The following is a 20,288-nucleotide window of genomic DNA, read 5'->3' on the forward strand; positions in this document are numbered from 1 at the left end:
CACTCCAGCTGTTATATGAACACTATACCCATGGGCCAAACCTCATGGCCCTGTAGGCTCCAGCTGATGAAGGTGACATCTCCACTTCTGGGACCACATGCTAGTGACAGAAGGTCACTGTGAAATGGCTGCTCAGAAGAGAGGACACTTGAGTAAAACAGTTTTATGGGCTAAGGGCAGGTGCCTCCGCTTGTACCAGCCTAAAGAAATAAATATGCAGCACATAATGCCCCAAACTCACCTCTCCCTTGACATTTTCAGTGTTATTATCTAGCTGTGTCCAGAAGCAATACCACAGGTTCTCACAGGCCGCATGCAAACCAGAGGTTAGGGAGCACTCAGCTGTGACAAGGGAAGAACTGAACAGACAGAGGTGATTTGCCTCTCTCTCTTCCCCTCCCTCTTTTCTGAACTGCCTCATTTAGGAAACAATACTTGGCTATTGCGTTGACCATGGGGCTTCTGAGACCCCATACCACCGCCCTGCCCCTTGGGGGAGTGCAGGGAGACAGTTGCTCAGCCTTGCCAATACAAGGCACAGTCCTGAATACTGTTTCGGTCATATCACTCTTCCTTGGAAATGTGCAACAATTTTGATTCCCCATACAAACTGGTACAGCATTGGGCTTGCTTTAGGCAAGCAGAGGAGAAGGGAGGGTAGAGCACTAAAGGACATAAGTCCAGCTGTATGGGAGACAGAGCCTTAGGGAGATGAAAGACATCAGCTTGATCCATATGGAAGAGGCAAGAGCTAACACAGGGTTGGCACCTGCCTCTCTATTGTACTGAGAGCCTGCCTCCCTGCTGTGGCCCTCATCATGGTGGCTGGCAGTTACTTTGCATCCCTTCTCCCTCTGTGGTGGGGAGCTGTGTTTGCCTCATCCGCAAGAACAACTTCTTTCTATTCCCAGTTCTTCGCCTTGGGCTAATCTCTGAGAAAGGGCTGAGGTTTCTCAGCTCTACGCCTCTTAGCCTCCCTGTCCCAAGCCAAGTCTCTCAAGCCCTGAGAGACAATGCAGTCACTGTTTGACAGGAGCATCCATACTTCATGCCAAAGGATGCTGAGCCAAGTATGAGGCAAACCTACTGCATGCATCTAGTACTGAAGAACAGGGATGGCTCATATGCCTCGCCTGCAAAGTCCCCATCCCCTGCACTGGGACCTCTGAGGGATGTCTGAGGTCAATACACAGACATTAGCCTTTCCCTCTAATGCAGGCGGCGATATCTCCTATCTTGCAATGTAACTTCCTACTGTCCTTCTGCCACAGCTCCCATTCCTCTTAGCCTCAATCTGCACCTTAGGCTCATTCATTTTTGCTGCACCAGCTCAGACCTGCTGTACTCAGTGCTGTTCTGATCCAAACCCTTCACAGAAATCTCTCATCCTGGTGGAAATATCTGTTGATGATGGGTCCAGTTCCATGGGGAATGATTCTTAGCAACCAATCTGACTGGTTAGGCATTGCAAGCCTGGTTAAATTCAGAGAAAGGAGATTTTTGAGCTTACTCACTCAGAAATGCACAGGCTTTGTCCTTAACTGAAAGACATGCGGAGTAGGAAATCACATATTTGCATAAAAATTCAGGCTATTTACTTTCTGCTTTATTTAGTAAAATAAGTGGAAAAGTTCATGTGACATCAAGCAACCAATCTGTTCCTAGTGTCAGGAGAGGCTGACAGTAGATCCCAGCATGGCACCAAAAGCAAAGAGAATGAGGGGAAACAGATCTCTGGGAACCACAAGCTTTACCTCTGATATTGCCATTTTGCTACATCACCCTTTGCTCCAACAGAGGTGGCATGGAAGGACACAGTGGAGGGCAATAACAGAGCTTCTGAAGTACTGAGAAAAGAGAGCTGGAGCCAACAAATGAGAAGGGAGAAGAGATTCCTAGAGAGGACAGACAGCATATATGTACATAGCACAGAGATGGCAATCCATGACTGACTTGGCCCCTTAATCCTACTACCCCAGGAATTCCTGAGCTGCAGGGTTCAGTGAACACTTCATACACCAGAAACAGATGACTCTGGGCACCGTCATCCTGTTGGCTGAGAAAGAATCAGAGTTCCTCATTGAGGGCCTTCTCCTCAGGTTTCTCTTCTTTCTAAAACACATTAGAGGCATGAAATCAGTTTTGACGTTGCTCGTTTTCTCAGCATAGTGATAAAAGGAAACAAACCAACTTACATGCCTCCCTCTGCTGTCTGTGCCACCGCCCTGCCTATCCCATTTCAGTTGCACAACACAGGATCCTGACACACAAAGCCTCTGTGCTACAGGAAGATGAGCTTTGACAGAGAGAGAAGTCTCAAAGCTGAATGACTATGGAGATTAAATTGTCCTTCTCCCAGCAGAGACTTCTGGTAGAGTCCTGAGCCCTTGTCTGTATACTGCGTTCTGTCTCTCTGATCCTCTCTTATGTGCTGCCATCCACCACCCCCATTCTCAGTGTCCAAAACCACCCTTTGCTCTGTCTCCCCAGCTGCTGTTCCCAGAAAATAGATGCTTCACTGAGACCTTCATACAGTTGCAGAAGTCAGTGAAGTCTTGCTGTAGAGTAGAAGGCAGAGGTCAATGAAGAAAGAGACTCTGCAAAGACATCCATCTCTGCTCTGCTCTAGATCTAATGCTTTTCTGATATTCAGGTGCAAATTAAAATGAAAGAGGAGGTGGCAGGGGTGGGGAGGAGTTCAAGGAGCTGAAGTCATCTTCTTCAAGAGTCTTGTGAGAAACAACATCGTCCTACAAGATCCTAGCTTCCTGTAGACTGTACAGGAATCCCCCTTTACCTTCTGCATTCTTTGTAAGAAACGATTACAGAAGTCCTGTACACGCTCAATGGAGACTTCATCCAGAGTCAACACATCCTGCTTCTCATCTGGCGTGTGGAATATAGCCAGAGCTGGCAGCTGGGACTTCTTCAGTTCGAAGAATGAAATTGTTCGTTCATTGCTTTTCAAATTGCTGTCTACCAGGATAAAGAGAATCTGTGATGGAAACAGGAGAGGAAACATGAGCAAAACAGAAACTGAGAGAGGGAACAGATCCCCAAACAGTGATCATATGAAGATTAACAGTGATATTTTTATAAAGAGTTAGAGAAAACTTGCCATACTCTGTTAGGACAACTTTCCTCTGCCACTAACTGCTCCATGCAGTGCATTTTTCTGTATTTTATCAAGTCCAGACTTACACTAACAAACAAAATATCTTCTTTTACCTTCTTTAAAAATATATCTACAATAATGCAGGAAGGCAGTCTCCACTTCTCTTAATAGATGAGGAAACAAGATGTCTTTTATCTTAGTGCCACATGTAAAAGCAGCTGACTCCTCTACTTGCATGTTATTTGGATAAGATGCTCACATCCATGCAAGACCCAGAGTAGCAGAGTAAAAAGGTGTTTTGGTGTGTGGAGGATCAAACCCAATAGCAAGAATGTGGGGAGTGACGTTTAGGGCAGCAGGAGCCTGCAAGGATAAGACCATGAGAGTACCAAACACAAAGGATGTATTTAAGTCAGCTGCAGTGAATAGAAATGAAGATGCAATCATTTGGGAAACAGGAGTTGTTGGCAAGATACCAACGTCCATACAGCCCAGCTCAGTGGAGGGTTGTTCAGACCTGTGGAGAGAAGCCCAACAATGAATAAGCCAGGATGAGAATGACCTACAGTTTTCTGGGCTCCCAAATAGTCTTGGAGAGCAAGATCAAGCCAAGGATTAGGATTCTCCTGGGATGATTCAATAGTATGGATTTATCAGAATTGGTGACCAACTCCATGACTTTATTTTAAGAGTAAGTTTCAACGGAGATCTTACAGGTGCAGCAGGAATTGGTACAAATTTAAAATTTTGGAATCTGAAAGATTATCAATAAAATATACAGCTATCTCAAAAATCTTTGTTAAACTCTCTGTTAATACTAAATACAAACATCATGTATAAATTTTATAAAAGAAAATAAATACAGCAATTGAACAATTTAATCAGTCATCTGATTAAATAGAATCCCTTGGCAGGTGACACCCAAGTCAATTAAACAAACATCCAGCTAACACGTGTCATTTTATTTTCTCTTTATCCTGTGCAGTCTACTGGGCCTAGCATATTCAATGTATCTATGGACATGGATATGACTTAATTTACACAAGAGAAAAGAAGAGTTTAAAAAAAGAAAAGTAATGCAATGTGAAGATGACGTGCCCAGTTCTTAGGCTATGACTCATGTTTTTCTTTCTTTTCAATCAAGAACACTCAAGTTAGTTCAAAACTTTTTTCTTCTGTAAAAATAAACTTGGTAAATCTCAAATTCTTTTCTTTATTAAATTTATGTTCCATAAAAAACCAAATATATCTGGAAACTTTCCTAGGCAACAGCCTATGGGAAGGAGGGATAGTTAGGCTAGTGTAAGGTTTAACTGCAGAAATACAGAAACAGGAACAACATTTTCATTAGATATGTGATATTTACCACTTGCAATTTCTCTTCCAAAAGTCAACTGTGCCCCAAGGGCAACAAGCTAGTGAGGGGAACAAGTTGTGGGGAACTTCTCCCAAAGTGCTAAATTCGTCCTTTTGCAGGATACAACACCAAGCTAGATAAGGGTCACAAATCTAAGGGTCACAGGTCTAAGAATCTGATCTAAGAGGCTTTCAGCTGGAGCAGCAATACCTATGTTTTAGGGCTCTCCTTCCAACTAGCAAGCTGGAAACAAAGGCCGGTGTTGGAGGGAAGCGCTTTCAGAGGGTTGGTACAGGAAATGGTATCACATTTTCACCAGTTCATTCACCAGCTTTTGGTTTTCTCTGTGAAAGATTCACTAGACAACAATGTTTTTTTAATCAAATGTTAAACAAGAAGTTAATCAAAAAAAGCAATTAGAATACTTAGGCTGTTAAATGTTCTCACTTCCTATACAAAATCTCCACCTTTAAAACAGACGAACAGCATTTTAAAATGGTAATATAAATAAATGTTAGTCAACATTCTTCACTTTACCAAGCTTCCAGCCTTTGTTAAAAATACCAAAACTAAAAAGCTGTGCATATTTTATCCATTAATACAAAGAATAGAGAACAATAAAAGAATAAAAAGGTTGGCGTTTAGAACTCCAAACAGCTTCTTCCTTACAGAAGAAAACGAAAATACACAAACGATTGGCCTCCTCAGCTAGAAAGGCTGAGATATCATCATTCACAGTTCCTGACTTGGATCTCTCTAATGACTCACATTTGGCTCATGGAGTTACAGGGTGCCAAAGTACAGCAAAAGTTTCCCTCCCCTCTTGTATTCCAAAAATACAGGAGAGATGGCAATTGCATTTGTCCACTGCCACTTGAAAGAAGACACCTTAATGCCTATCACATGCATTTTAGAATGACACAGCCTGGTAGGTGCTGTGACATGGGATAAATCCTCCTTCAGCAAAAGGACAGGCCATGCATCCTATGCTGGATGTGCCACAGGGGTCCTGCCAAGGCCTGTGAGGCCTCAAAGTCACGCCTGTGAGGCAGTCCGTAAGGTGTGCTGATACTGAGGCCACAAGCATTGGAAACCTGGTCTCCTCAGCAGGTGGAAACCAAGCACGTTTCTCAATGGGGACATTTCCACAATAGGTGCCACCTGGTGGAACTGGCATTTTCTCACGAGGAATTTATTTTGTTCAGAGATTCCCAGCCAGCTCTAATCATAGAGAATGAATGCAGTGACCATGGAAAATTATACTGACCATGAGACAAGATTCACCTTGTCTAACTTCGGCCATCTAGATCTTAGTCTTGTCTCAGCCAGTCATCTAGGTAACCTCTACAATAAAGGGTGACATGCACTTTATTCCACCTATTTTAGACGGGAAGGAAGGACATGCCTGTCCTTCTCTACCAGTGCTGAAAAGAGCCTAAAGCCTTTGCTTAGCCAACTTACCAAAGCTATAATTCACCAAAACAAATCCCACTTATGATGCCAACTCTCACGTCACTGCTAGAAAGCAGGTAGTTCTCTCCCAAACAGAAAGTTAATTTTCTATTTCATACTATCCTGTACAATAGCTGGGTTTTTTTCATTCTGAAACGACTTCCATGAAATTGTTTCATTCTGTAGCAATCTTCTTGCCTGTGTTCAGAGGTCTGCTGCTACAGGCAGTGAAGAATCTCCTGCATGACTGAGGAACTCCTGACACAAATTCTCCCCTCCACACATGATATTATCTGTGCACTGTCACCTGCAATAAGCTCTCTTTCAGAAAATTTTGTACACTGGTGCTGTCTTGGTGTCTTGACAACTTGATTCCTAGCCCAGTGCTTTTAGAACATCGAGTTCCTGGTAAATACTAAGATATGAAATGATGTTATTGCCCAAGGAATTCAAGTTAATTGAAAATAGTACTGCAATGGTAGAAATCAGCTTGATGTTGCTTAGTTTTTCCTCTAACGAAGATAAACAGGGAGGATGATCAAGCCTCATATCGAGTGTTTGACTTTGAACTTCATGGAGCTGCAACCTTCATTCTTTGAGGAGACTGTATAAGCAAAAAGATCAAATTCTGAAGTTTGAGTAATTTCTTACATAGCTTACATAGTACATCAAAGCAAAATGAAAACATCGGTCATGAATTAAAAAAAAGGCAAGCTATAAAAATAACTTTACTGCAGATATCTGTTAAGAGACATAGACAATCTATATTTACAGGTTCCCCTGTTTATGGCTAAAAGAGGCATCTCTAAGTATTATCTCTCTCAGTTCTTGAGCCATCTATGTCTGACAAGAAAAATAAAAAGTGTATAAATGACTGTCTGCAGGAGAAAGGGCACCGTTCTTTCGTTTCCATGGAAGAACTCCTGAAGGACTCTCAGGAGTTTCTCAGAACCCATGTCTAAATGGACCAACGTATAAATTAAAAGGAACTTTGCAAACACCTTTACCCAAATCATTTTGACGTTGTTAACCAGTTATATCAGTTGCAGCAAAAGCTGCTTTTGTTATTCCCAAGATCACCTTATTGAAACTTTTGCAAACACCCATGAGGTACACCAGTTGTAATTGCCATGTTATACTCTGATACTGTGGAAAGAAAACTGAAGATGCTTATGCTAGTTTGGCTCAGCAACGCAAACCCTGACATTTCCTTTCCAGTAGAAAGCCTGGACTCTTGGAAGTACTTTCTCAAATAAGCACATATTTGATTGCAGTGGGATCCTTCCAAGAAGGCTGGTGGATTCACTCCTGCAGCTGCAGCGCTCTGAGCTCTGTCTCTTCACTGTTACCCACCCACAATTGTTTCTCAAAGTCTGCTAGAAAAGTGCCATATTTCTTCTTATTCTTGTCAGCTCTTGCTGGCTTAGCCTCATCTAACATTTGCACTTTCCTCTCCAGCATTTTATAGCCCCCAGGTTCCGCAATAAAATCTAGAATAATTTAGACTGCCTTCAGACACTCACTGCTGCCCAGGGTGCAATTCAGGCTGTTTTCAGATAACAGTCCTTACCATACAGCCTCATGGATCCTCCAGCTGAAAATCGCAGCTTTCTCTCAGGCAAAAATGAAAAGATCATAAACCAGAGATGAAGGGACCATAATCCAGGAACTGGCGGGTCAGTCACTTCCTCATAATCCATCAATGGTTGGACTCAGTGATCTTAAGGGTCTTTTCCAAACTAGATGATTCTATGATTTTCTTCACTCTTTGGGGTCAGCCACTTGGCAGCAGCAGTTCCCCTTTATCTCTCCACCAATCCAAGCAACAAGTTTCTCTTCTCCCTCCAGCTGGTGACGACAATGACAAGGACTCCTCTTCCCTCAGAGTGCAACAGAGGTGTGTGAAAGGATCGGTACCCCTTCTCCTGCTTGGGAACCCTCTTGAGGCTCTGTTTGTGTTCTGCACTGGCTTGTAGAGAAGTTGCAACACACAACAAGTCTCCCCACTCTGTTTGGGCACTCTGCAATCACTGCAAAGCACTTCTGGATGCAGTGGTACATGCTCACATGGAGCCTCAACATCTCTCCACTGCACAGCAATGATTCCTTGCTCAAACCACTGACAGCACTAAGCCTGCAGCACAAACAAGCCTTTCAGCATCAGCCCACAGGCTATGAATTATTCACTGGTAATCCTGAATAAAATTCAAATCAAGAATCTTGCATTTATTCACAGACAATCTGTGAGCCACAAAAAGGCCAAATCTATTCAATATTTTACTTGTTTTGAAGTAAACCTCAGTTAACTTGGTAGTCCTGACAACAGATAATTCCACTTAGGAAAATTAGCCAGCAGAGATTTCCATGGTATTGTGCAGTGGCTGCTTCTGATACTCGAACTGATTCATGTCTTTCTACATGACAGAGCAATGGAAAAAAACCTAAGTGGGCATGTCACTCTGCTTACTCCTTAGTATCCAGATCTAAGACCCAAACAGCAAGATCTGAGCTTTTTCCTACTGCTTTGTAAGAGGGCAGTCCAAACCACAATTTACTCCTCAGAGTGCCACTCCTTTGGGAAAAACAACTTATTAGACTCTAAGTCCCTTCATCTAGGTGTCCTGCAGTACCACTGCAGTAAAGTGGAAATAATTAGTCAAATCCCCACATCTTTAATCTCTATATTTTACTCTGGCAAACTTCTTCTAGACTGATTTGGTGGGAAACTTGCCTGTATGAATAAAAACCAGTTAGATTTGGCTTGCAAATCATAAATTATCTGGACTTCAGTACAACATTTTATCCAATGTTTTGTGAAGTATTTCTAGGAAAATTATTCACATTTGCTCAGATCTGGGCATGTCACATGAAGAGAAAACTGGCTGCAGCCACATCAGCAAAGGACAGTCATGCTAAACAGCAATGGACTGTGTTAGAAGAATTAGCTGCCTGAGGGGAGACCTGTATCAGGCTCTGCTGCTTATGGAGGACAGGAATAATGGTGTCACTATAAAACACATCTCATATGAGATGGTGGGAATTTCTCAGACAAAGCATTTTGTTTTATCACTATGTATTCATCAAAGCAAAACACTTTTGCAGAGACCTTTTGACTTCGATGCCTGGTTTCTGCCTGGTCTCTTGCCAATGGGTGGGACAGATGTCAAGGTCCAAAGCAGTCTTGCCATAAATGAATCTCAAGACTTCTGAGGGTGGACACTTTTGAGGTGGTCCTTCCATTTGAAGATGAGCATATATTTGATTATTTTAATCTGACCCTTCAGTACCACAAACAGATGCATGCAGATGTTCTTGTTCTTAAACCCCAGCTCTTTTCAGCTCCACTCTTCTCCCAGGAAGATCTCTTCCACTGCCTCTCAGCTTATCCTTCTCCACTGCTGTGATCCTCTGCCCCCTTCCATCTGCTGTTCTCCCTTGCCCCACTTGCCTTCCTGTTGCTCCCAATCCTGCTTTACTTGCTAGTTCCTTCCTCTGTTTCCTGCACACAAATTCCCAGCTGCTGGCAGAGCATCAGCCATGGGATGATTTACTATCTGGGGAGCTCTACCCACAGAGGGGTGGGAACCAGGCAAAATTTCTCTGAAAGACCCCATCTATCCCATCACCTTAGTGTGGGAAATCTGACAAACCCATTTGCAACTCCTTTAAAATAGCTATTTCCCCAGGATCCAACCAGAAGTCTAAGGGTTAAGAAGCACAACGACATTAATTGCTGTCTGGTCACTTATATAATGCTCCTTGGCATCTTGCAGGCTGTATACACAAAATCACCTCTCAAACAACTGGAATGCAACCATTGCCAGACTGAAGTGCAGCAGCTGTTTGTCATCTCCCAGTGCAAGGGAATGAAACTGGACCAGAAGCAAGGAAGTACATAATGTCCCACTAAGGGAGCAGAGGAGCAGGATACAGAGGATATTTTCCCCACAAGGAGGCAAACTGGCAAAAGGTGAACAGATCCAACACCTCCACTTAATTATCCAACTAATCCTCTCTTCCTGCCTCTTGGCCTTTGCTCCCCTAATGCACAGAGGAGACTATTCCCTCCCCATCCACAGAAGAAATCACTGTTCTCCATTTTTTCTCCCTAATGGCTCCCCTTCCTCTCTGTTTGGACTTACCTTCCCCTTGAAGAGCTCCGCTGCTGCCCGATATCTGCGCATTCGCTCAGGGTGCTTTGGGGACATCTTGTCTGTGATCAGGAGGAGGTGAAGCTGGAACGAACTCTGCATCACACCTATTGCTGTCTGCCGAAAACACGGCCACCGTAGACAGAGAGAGAAAAACTCACAGACAAGGAGATTGAGAACATTCAATCTGCATTGGTTGCACTGCCAGAGGGACATCAATCCTCACGTCTCAGTTGAGATTTCTTTGCACATTAGCCTCACAAGCAGGACAGCTTTCTTTAAAGCAGTAGGGATCCAATCTGGGTTCTTTGTGGAAGTGCTTAACCTCCTGGCTTTGCTTATTCCCAAGACAAGAGTCTGAAGACCACAAGGGTTCATCACTGGCCTCAGGATAGTCAGTGACTAGGCAGGGGGACTGCCTGGATACAGTAAGCTGAAGTCTAGAGGGGCAAGGAAGTGGAGAGGGAAGGCCAGCAAACACTGAACATAAGGGCGCCCTGAATCACTGAGGTCCAGCACCTGGCTGATATAGGAGCAAGAAACTGGGAAGGATTTGTGGTGGTGTCAGGGTTGCTGTCTCCCCTCATTTCCTTTCTTTAGCATTAAGCTGTGCATAGGATGGGGATGAGTCCAGAGTTTCAGCAACCCCAAGGCCCAGGCATTCCAGAGCACCGAGGATTAAAATTGCCTCTGCAGTCCCACAGTGGGAGAAGACCTGGAGCCGGCTGTCCCTTGTGGCCTGGGCAAGGGCCAAGCAGGCAGCACACACTGTCCCTCTGTGAGGAGACAGGGCTGGCACTGCCCAAGAAGCCACTGCACCATCTCCAGGCACTCACTCGCTCCCTCATCATCCCACTTCTCCTTCCGCCCGCTCCCCGCAGCCCTGCAGCCTCTCCCTCAAACCAAACATCAGCCTGGCCACACCTGTTGCCTCCCCCGTGCCACCGAAACCACGGAGGCGCAGACTGGGCAGCTCCCTGCCAGAAGGAGAAGAAAGTTTCCACACGCTCCAGGAGTAATAAGGAGGGGGTCAAGGAGTGCACGCTGGCAAGAGCCGTGCACTGCAAAGCATCTAGTTTTTGGCAGCCAGGACTCTGCCTAATATTTATCAGACATTTTGTATCCCTTCACTTCTCTGGTGGGGTGCAGATGGGGCAGGGGAGAGTAAAGGGGGTCCAAGGCTGGAGAGTGTTAGAAGTCCTCATGGGAGAGGACAGCGCTGAAGGTGAGGGTGAAGCCCACCAGCACCAAGGGCCGCTACAGGGCTGGGCTGAGAGGGGCAGGGCCGGGGCCACAGTTCCTCCAGCAGCTCCACACAAAGGTGTGCCTGTCCACGCAACCTTGTGCAAGAGCAACAAGCAGAGCTCATCAACATGGCCGGGTCACATCTGACTCTCCTGGAAAGCACACAGGGTAAGCACTGCCTAAAAATGCCTAAAGTATGTGGGAGAAACAGTAAGGGCCCCAGGATGGGGAGAGAAACTCTTGGCAGCACTCAGTGTGATCCGCGTGACCCCAGCCTCTGCTGACCGGCAGCGTTCTTAGATGTAAACAGCATATGCACTGGGAATAAATATTTACGAAAAACCAAGCTACATTAGCAGAGCTGGGAAGGCTTTGGGCCGGAGACGGCAGGAGGCACTGTTAATTGCAGCACCTTGATAGGACTCCAGAGTGTCCGGAAAAAAAAATGGAACAACATGTGTACTACCAGTCAGGGTGGAGGGGACCAGCTGAACAGCTCAGGACTTCTCGGTCAGGGAGAGAGCCTGGGTGCCGAACAGGACGCCAGGGAGCGAGAGCCCAAAGCATCACCAGAAACACATGAAGAAAGAACCACAATCTAATGAATTGCCAAAAGATGCAGTACAGGCTCCAAGGGTTCAGAAGGCCTGGGCAATTATAAAGATAACAAGAACATCCGCGCTGACGTGACTTGGATGTTCTCAAAGGGCTGTGAGGACAGTGGGGCAGGATATAGCTTTTCTGTCCCCAGAAATATTCTGTGATTTTGAAATGTGTTTTTCACGTCCTTTATCAAGATGAAAAAAAAAAAATCCACTTTTTTTTGTTTTGTTTTAAATAAAAAACAGAACTTCCACAGTATTTCATTCTGGAAACAAAATGTTGCATTTCCAAAACAAACTGCTCTCTCTACTGGCTGGCTACACCTAAACTGGGGAATGTTTCAGCCCTCTTAGCTGATCCTTGGCATTGGCTTGAAAAGGTATAGCTTTGAAACAGGTTGGGCCATTCTCCTTTGATCAAATTGAGCCTGGTAGCACTGTTGTAGCTATTCAGAAGTCCACAAAACACCCCATCAGCAATGATAAAGTCTCAGCCTTGTGGCCATTGGGGCTTCTAAGACCTATTGACTCCACAGCAATGAGCCCAGTGAGCTGCAGAGATTTCAGAGGAGCCTAAATCCTTGGTCACCCTCTATAGCAGGGAGGAGCACTGGGACCCTGCCACTGCCAGTCAGATGGGTGAGCTAATGAAGATGGCCAACATGGAAGCATCCCATGTCTGATTTTTTTTTTTTTTGTTAAACTGATGAATTCTGGAGTAAGGGATGGAAGGGATGGGAAATATTTTGCTTGGGACGTTTCCAACCAGCTCTTGAATATACCTTTAAATAGCCGGGCTTACATCAAGCCCTATGTGCTGGGTGCTGAAGAAAAGCCCGCCTTCTGGGAGTAGGTCAGTTAAGTTTCCATGTTTCTCAAGGCTTCACAGCCAAAGAGCTGGGATCCTGGCTGAGAAGGGTCTGCAGGCATGGCACAACATGGCAAATACCCATGGGGGGAAGGAGCAATGCCGGCAGGAGTGGTAAGAAATGGAGCTCTCTGCCTACCAACACGCCAAATTTACTGGAAAGCTAAAGGAACAACCATGCCTCCCTTCCTCTACCCTCCCCATTCACATGCCCCATCACAGTGTCTGCTTCCAGTCCCCATATGGAGTTGCAGCAAAGAGCTGCGTGCCTTCCCCAACCCCATCCACACCGTTGCCGCAACCCTCGCACACATCTGGGTTTGCAAACTCTTGGGCCAGAGGATGCCCATGAGGAGGAGGCCAAGTGCCAGAGTGAGGGCTGTGGGGAGCTGGTAATTACCACAGGGTTGTACTCTGTCACCAGGCGGAGCTCGTTCATCCGAATGAAACGAGTCATCTTCTCGGCATCAACATCTTTGCTGTTCATATCCAGATCCCTCCGGTCATTGTCTACCTGAAGACACGCAAAGACACCTATAGTCACAGCTGTCCTCTCCTCTCAGCACCCCCTCCAGAGGCCCCGAAGGCACTCACTCACAGAGACACCCTCCCCCTGGGACACCGCCATCCTCTCCCCCCACCACATAACCCCCACTTCTGGAGGTTCAGAACCTACACAGACCAGCCTGCACTTCAAGATAAGGATCTTCCACCCTCCTTCAGTCTCCCAAGGACAAGGCAAACTCATGGCATAACAGAAATCACTGAGGACTCCAGACATCCCTACAGTATCAGGTCCCGATGCACTGGAGACAGGGAGGATTAGCTGATAAACTATTCTAGGCATTGTGGGGAGAGATCATTAAATAGCCTAACTCCTCACATCGATTTTGGCTTTACATCCCTTTTTAAAATCTTCATCTGCTTATTCTATTTCTTCTACAAGTAATAAACATTGGCATGGGCCTGTATGGATTTCCTGGAAACACTGTGCAAGCAGGAAATCTCTCCAATAAAAAGAGGATTTTTTTCCAGTACAGCAGAAAAAAAAAAAAAAAAAGAAAAAAAAGTCAAGCCCATCACATTTCAGCTTTAGAGGAAAATCCATCCTGCCACACTTCTCCCCACACTTCACCCCCCAGCCCAAATGATGTGATTTTATCGAGGTTTTTGTGACGTGGTAAACAGAAAAAAAGCAGGCAACCATTGAATGATAGCTAAACCACCCGAAGGGGCAGAGTTCCTGTGCAGTACCACTGCAGGACATGACTGAGTTGAGCCGTGGGGATGCTGGGCTGTGACACACAATAGGATCAAAGTTTGGGATTTGAAGGCCTTTGATACACATGTTGAATGAGATTCTTGGGGCTGAGGAAAGGTCCACATGCACACCTCAGATTTTATTCTCTGCATCTGTACAACCTCTGAAAGTGCTTGTGTTAGTTTTTCCAGTGGTATGCAGCCGTCTAAAGCCCTTTTTGCTGTTCTGTGGTCACTGGCAAGGTCTTTCATCTGGTAGGGGGCCACAGTGCCCTGTCTGGCAACAGAAACTGGTGCTTTTCAGACTCTGCAGCCTGATTCCTCTCACAGATTTTCCTCCTGCATAAAATGAAAGGGCAGCTCTACTCAAGTAAATGAGATCAGGCCAGTGCAACACCTGGGCAGGTGAAATCAGACAGGCCTTGGGAACCAATCTAAAGCACGTCAGACTCTACAGAAAGTCTCTTCTTGAGTTTCATGGGCTTCTGGAAACAGCTAGTGTCCATTTTGGGATAACAACATCTTAAATCTGCGCTCAACATATATGATTTTAAGAAAATAAGGCTGGAAAATAGCCTGCATCTAATAGTTGAAGCTCTAGTCAAAATGCCTTTATCACTCCATATAATTAGCCTGTTAGCATCTGTTAATTATGTTCTTTTTAGGTTTATCAGGCCAGATTCCTCACTAGAATAAATCAGTTTCCCTCCACTATATGCAAAGAAGTCTCACCAGTTGACAGCAGCCCCTCCTACTACTGTAATTATGGTTTAAACTTCTAAGCATTGTAAGTGTTTCATACTCTGCAAAAGCAAAGAAAAAATTAGTTTATGCCTCTGATTCACTGCTATCCTGGTCACGCATCTTTGTATTCTTCAAATGAATATTTGATTCCAAGTTCCTCTCTCAGTTCTTTTTTCTTTTCCTTTTTATCTCTGACCCCTTACTCCTACACATATTCAGCACAGAATAAAAGGAAAAATAATGTGTCTGAATAACTTAAGAAAAACTGACAATTAGACAAGTGAATTGTCAACCACAGTTGAACCTGACTAGCGTATTAGTTTCTTGGTTGTTTTTTTTCCTATTAAACAAGAGTTCAGCTGCAAAAACTGGACTGTGAACAAAGAATATTCAATATAATCCAAATTCCAACAATCCAGACACTTTCTTTATCAAACATCCTCCCAATGCAGTCATCCTCATTATCTGCCACAGCACAAAAACAAAGGATCTTTTCAATATTTTTGGAAGAAAACCACCATGACTAAGAACCAAAACTGAGATGGGTGTTGCTTCAAATTGCAACATCTGCACATAGCAAATAAAAGGTTAAATAAAAGGACCTGCCTACCTATTGCTCACTCTTAGATCATTCTCTTTGAATTATTTGGGTAATGCCAGTGGTAAACACAGTGCAGGAAATCATGAAAAAGAAAGAGGAACAAACTGGCTTTGTCTAATCTTTGTACAGCCTGAATCTAGAACTTGGCCAAGCTGCCACATTTTGTTTCCCTGGTACACATAGTGTGTCCCCGTTCCCCCCACCCCACTCCGTGTGCTTAGAGCTCTGGTGACACAACACTTCATGGGCTTTTAGGACGTCTTGTGCTACCTAGCACCCCTCTCCTTCTCAGATACATCTCTCCCTCCAGTTTTCAAGTGCCACACTTGTGTGAGAAGGGGCAACATGAGGAAATTTATATAAACAGTAGAATACTTGCTCTTAGCTTTTGTCAGTACTCTTGAAGCAAGTACATGGCCCTTCCCAATATCATGTCCTTAAATTTCAGCAAACATAGCTTCAAATTCAGTGAGGCACCAGCACTTACAGCTGGAGTCAACAAAGGTTTGAACTTGCACAGCATCCATCCCTAAGAAACTGCGAAGTAACATTTTTAATGGGCCCATGCCCAAAGCATATTTAGAGAATAACTCTGCAAACCATGGTCTAGGAGACAGATGAGAGTGTTTGAGATTTCTTTTGGTGGCAGAGCATCTGTAACTGCAGAGATCCAGTCTGGATCTGGTTTCAGGCACGATGGAAAAGTTGTGCACCCAGGGAGACAGCTTTGCCTGCCTCAAGTGACACTTGGCAAGATTTGATATCAAGCCTGCTGTGTTGCTGCACTGTAAAATGGCCTCTAGATGCTTTTCATGTGTCTCAGGAGCCTTTCCAAAGCCACGGAAACCCCATCCAAGTAACACTGAACTCCAGGCGGGTCACTTAGAAACACGGACATCATTCTTTGCAAAGCACTGGGTGCTGGACCAGATCCACAGGAGACCTTAAAATGGAGAATTTCATCAGGTGTAATATGTGTTGCATGTCTTGGCGATGAGCACCCTGCAAGTGAAAAGCAAAAGACCTCTTTGGGGCAGGAGGCTCTACAGATGTGCTTTTAGGTGGGCACGCAGAGTGACTGTCAACGACAAGCCTTTTTTTTGGCTTGCTCTAAGGAGAGATGAGCAGCTTTAATCTTCTTCTTTATCACTACTACCCAGAGATTTCATTTCTTCTGTTAGCGTGACTGTGGGCAGTTTTTAAGCGCTTGCCCTAGCGCCTCTCCCACCAAAACCAGCGGGCAGGGGAACTCCTACACCAGAGCGCTGATTTTGTAGACGCAGCTTTTTGCACGGCATCGTGTTTCCCCGGGAGGGAGCCGCTCGGGGGCAGCCGGGGCTCACCCCGCGTAGCTCCCCGGGTCCTCCGGCCACGGCAACGGCGGCGGCCCCGTGGGTGCGCCCCCCACGCACTCCCACCCCCGCGGGCCCACGCACCCTGCGGAAGAGCGTGACGGTGTTCGCCGCCACGCCGTAGCGGGACAGGACCGCGGGGCTGGTGCTGAGGCCGAAGGGCACCTCCGGGATCCGGCCGGCCGCCAGGAGAAACTGGGACGCTTCGGGGCTCTCCGGTTCCTGCGGAGGGAGAGGGAGGGAGGGTGAGGGGGGGCCGGGGAGCGGAGCCGCCCCCGGGAGCCACCCCCCCACCCGCGCCCGGAGGTGGCGCTAGGGCGACCCCTACCGGCCGCCCGGCAGAACCGCCCGCCCCCGGGCGGGGGAGGCCGCGGGGTGCCGGGGGGCGGTGGGGTTAAGCGTCTGTCTGTCCCCTTGTCACCTTGCCTGCGTGGCCGGGATGCTGCAGAGGTTCCCCCCCTCTCCCCCCTGCCCTCGCCCCGCCAACCGCCTCTCCTCCCAAAATCGGGGAAGTCACCAGGCGGCGATGTCCCGCGCGCTGTCGGTCTGAAAGCCACAGCTGGCGGGCAGCTGCGGCGCTCTGGGAATCTCACCTTCCATTTCTCTTAAACCTCGCTTCTTACTCCCACGCTAACAGGTAACACAGTGATGATGCGAAGCCCTGGAGCTCTTAAAAGGGAGGGGAGAAACCCAGAATCCGGATGTAGCACGCTTAAATATATATACATATACACACATATATATACATATATATGTATGTGTGTGTATAATAAATATACAAACCCATAATTTTTAAGATAACCTTGATTCTGGACTCAGGGGTTTACAATTTTTAAACACCTTGCATTAGCAGTATCCTGGTTCCTTTTAAAAAGCTGTCTCAAACATATCCTTTAAAAAGTAGCTAATGCAGATACATCGAAGGACAGAAATGTGCAGTTTCGCAGTAATTTGAGGTCCATTCTCTTTTTTGCAGTGAGAGCATTAGCCACAGCCTTAGCTTATATTAAAGCCTCTCTTGCTATTCCTGTTCCCAAATTTTCTTTTTACTTTTGATACTTCTACTTACTGGATTTAAATTTTCATGACACAGTCTCTGCTTGGAAATTGGTTTGTTTTTCTTTTTGGTTTGAACCGTCAGCTCAGCTGTTTGTGAGCCCAGAGAGAATGGAAAACAAAATTCTTTCTTCATTCAAAAGCAAAACAACTCTCGTGATCTGTTTTGGAAATGCCAGCGCATCGACATGGCTCTGGTGAGAGTGCTAAAGCCTGGGGTGTGAATAACCTCACTGAGTTTTGGAGCATTCCTGGGAAAGCTGGGGTTTAATGAGGCCAAGCATGGCCCTTTCTTGCACACACGCGGGTTTCTGGAGCAGTGTGCTGTTTTTCTATCATGGCATGCTGTTCCCAGTCAGGGAGGCCGTGCTCATTATACGGGGAGCCTGCCGAGCCGTGTTCTGCAGTGAATTGAAAGGCTGCAGCAGAGAAATAATTTATGGCAAACAGAGAATATGGACATTATTTGGATGAATATACTCTCAGGCAGAGGGCCAAGACAAGCCCTCATGGCACACATACATCTTTATCTACTATTTAAATGCAGCCCTGTCGTGCTTCAGGCATTGAATGCCCGACACATCGCTGGCTGCTGCCCCGCGCTCCTGGCAGCTGGGGCTGTCCCCGCACTGCAGGACGGCACAGCCATCCCTCCCTGCCCCGGGACCCTGCATGCCGTGTGGGAGCAGCCTCCTGTTGACTCTGATGAATGAAATCCTGTAGCGGGAGGGAGGCCGCGGTGGCATAAGACACCAGCAGTTATGCCCCTGCATTGCTTCGTCCAGCAATAAGCCACAGGCCCTGCCACAGCTCAGCACAAGGGTCTGCACCCTGGGTACAGTCGTGCCACAACCCCAGCCAGCTACCCTGGGGGAAGGAGGTGTCAGAGCACTTTCGTTCTGTGTGTGCAGATTGCCTCACTGGTTTGCAGGACTGTAGTGCTGCAAGAGCAACCCCGGAGGAGCTCTGAATGCCTGCAGGCGCTGAAGGCAAGGCAGCTGGTGCTCTGTGATCACTGCTTAGCAAAACCCTCAGGGCATAAGCCTCCAATGCTCACACACTTGCTGCTGCACAGGCAGCACCATCAGTCCTCGCCTTGTGGTGGGCTGCGAGATGCCGTTGTCCTACACCAAGGGCTTGATGCCCTCCCTAGGCTGCCCTGCAGCCCCAGGCACAGGGCAGGAGGAAGAAGAAGCTTGCAGAAAGGAGTTGTTTTTAAAAGGCTGAAGTCTTCTCTGACAGAAGCCATAAGGCAGTATATGGGCAGCAGAAACCCAGGGCAGAGCTCAAGGAAAAGGGGGAAAAGGTGCAACCTGGGGACCTTAAAAGTAATGAGGATCCTGTCAGAGGCCTGTTTTATGGTGCTCTAACTCAATAAATACTTTCTCTTGTTTCCTAAGGAAAAATACCATGCCATTTTGGGGGCAAGGGGCACATACCCATCAGTCACTCGAACACCTTTGGTTGATTTCAATTGAGTTTAGACACAGAGAGCAGAGATGCCAAGAGTAACAACTTGGGAACAAAGTAGCAAGACAGAGAGACCATGCCTACACCCTCCCTGGGAGGAGGTTGCAGCTTGAGCGCAGACCCTCCTGGACTTCAGAGGACCTGCACCAATGCTGCCCCCTGAGACCTGGATTCCTCGGCCCCATCATGCAGGCAGTGCCTTGCTCTGTCTTTGCTGACTAAAGCAAACAACTATTGTTCCCGTTCACCCCTCGCCAACACTGTTTCTCTACCACCCACGTTCCTGCTTTGCTTCCCCTGCAGCATTTCCCTCCCTCCTGCTGCAGGGCTCCTATGACCTCCTTCACCTTCCTCCCCCGCTCTATCTCCCTCTCCACATACAGACCAAATTCCCTGCATTCTGCCTGGGGCGTGTCACCTAATCCCTCCACATGCCTATCACAGCCCCTCACCATTCGGGGCAGGAGCTGCCTTTAGAAGGTGTTTACACCACACCCGGCCCCATGCTCCCGTCAGGGCAGGATAGGGCTCAGGGGTGGTGGAGGACATCTAGGTGCTATGAACACACCTGGAAGAATCCAATGACCGCCACCTCCGCACCGCTGATGAAGGCTTCAGCGTCCACAATGTCGTTTAACAGGACAGGTTTCTCTGCGGTGCTGGCTGTGCCTGGAGAGGAGAGGTCGGGGTTGGACAGTGGGTACACAAAGAGCAGCTCAAAGAGGGTTCTCCAACACACACACAAGCATCCCACCCCTTACATGTCCACCCACACACTTCTCCTGCAAGCTCAACATGCTTGCACAGCACATTCTGGGTAAGGAGACCCAGCATAAGGAGGACACCCACAGCAGACCCATCCTTTTTCCCAAGCCGGGAGGAAAGCTCACTTACTGTGGGATGCAGAGGCGCCATCTCCAGCACACCCTGCCGGGGAGCCCCCGGTGAGCAGGATAATGAAGAGGCACGGGAAGACAGAGGTGCCCATGGTGCCAGCTTGCCCTCTCCTTGACAT

At 46.7% G+C, this 20,288-nt stretch overlaps 1 protein-coding gene across 1 annotated transcript; it reads right to left on the reverse strand.

Moving 5' to 3' along the window:
- Nucleotides 1-1,831: 1,831 nt before the first annotated feature.
- On the reverse strand, nucleotides 1,832-20,288 carry ERP27 (endoplasmic reticulum protein 27; the record flags this gene model as incomplete). Its single annotated transcript, XM_082308322.1, has 7 exons — nucleotides 1,832-2,112; nucleotides 2,798-2,995; nucleotides 10,067-10,192; nucleotides 13,191-13,304; nucleotides 16,832-16,969; nucleotides 19,842-19,942; nucleotides 20,168-20,288. The coding sequence occupies 7 exons, from the start codon at nucleotides 20,286-20,288 to the stop codon at nucleotides 2,068-2,070; spliced, it is 843 nt and encodes a 280-aa protein (XP_082164448.1). The 3' UTR covers nucleotides 1,832-2,067.

Source organism: Platalea leucorodia, assembly GCF_965183815.1.
Source record: "Platalea leucorodia genome assembly, chromosome: 4".
Taxonomy (NCBI): Eukaryota; Metazoa; Chordata; class Aves; order Pelecaniformes; family Threskiornithidae; genus Platalea; species Platalea leucorodia.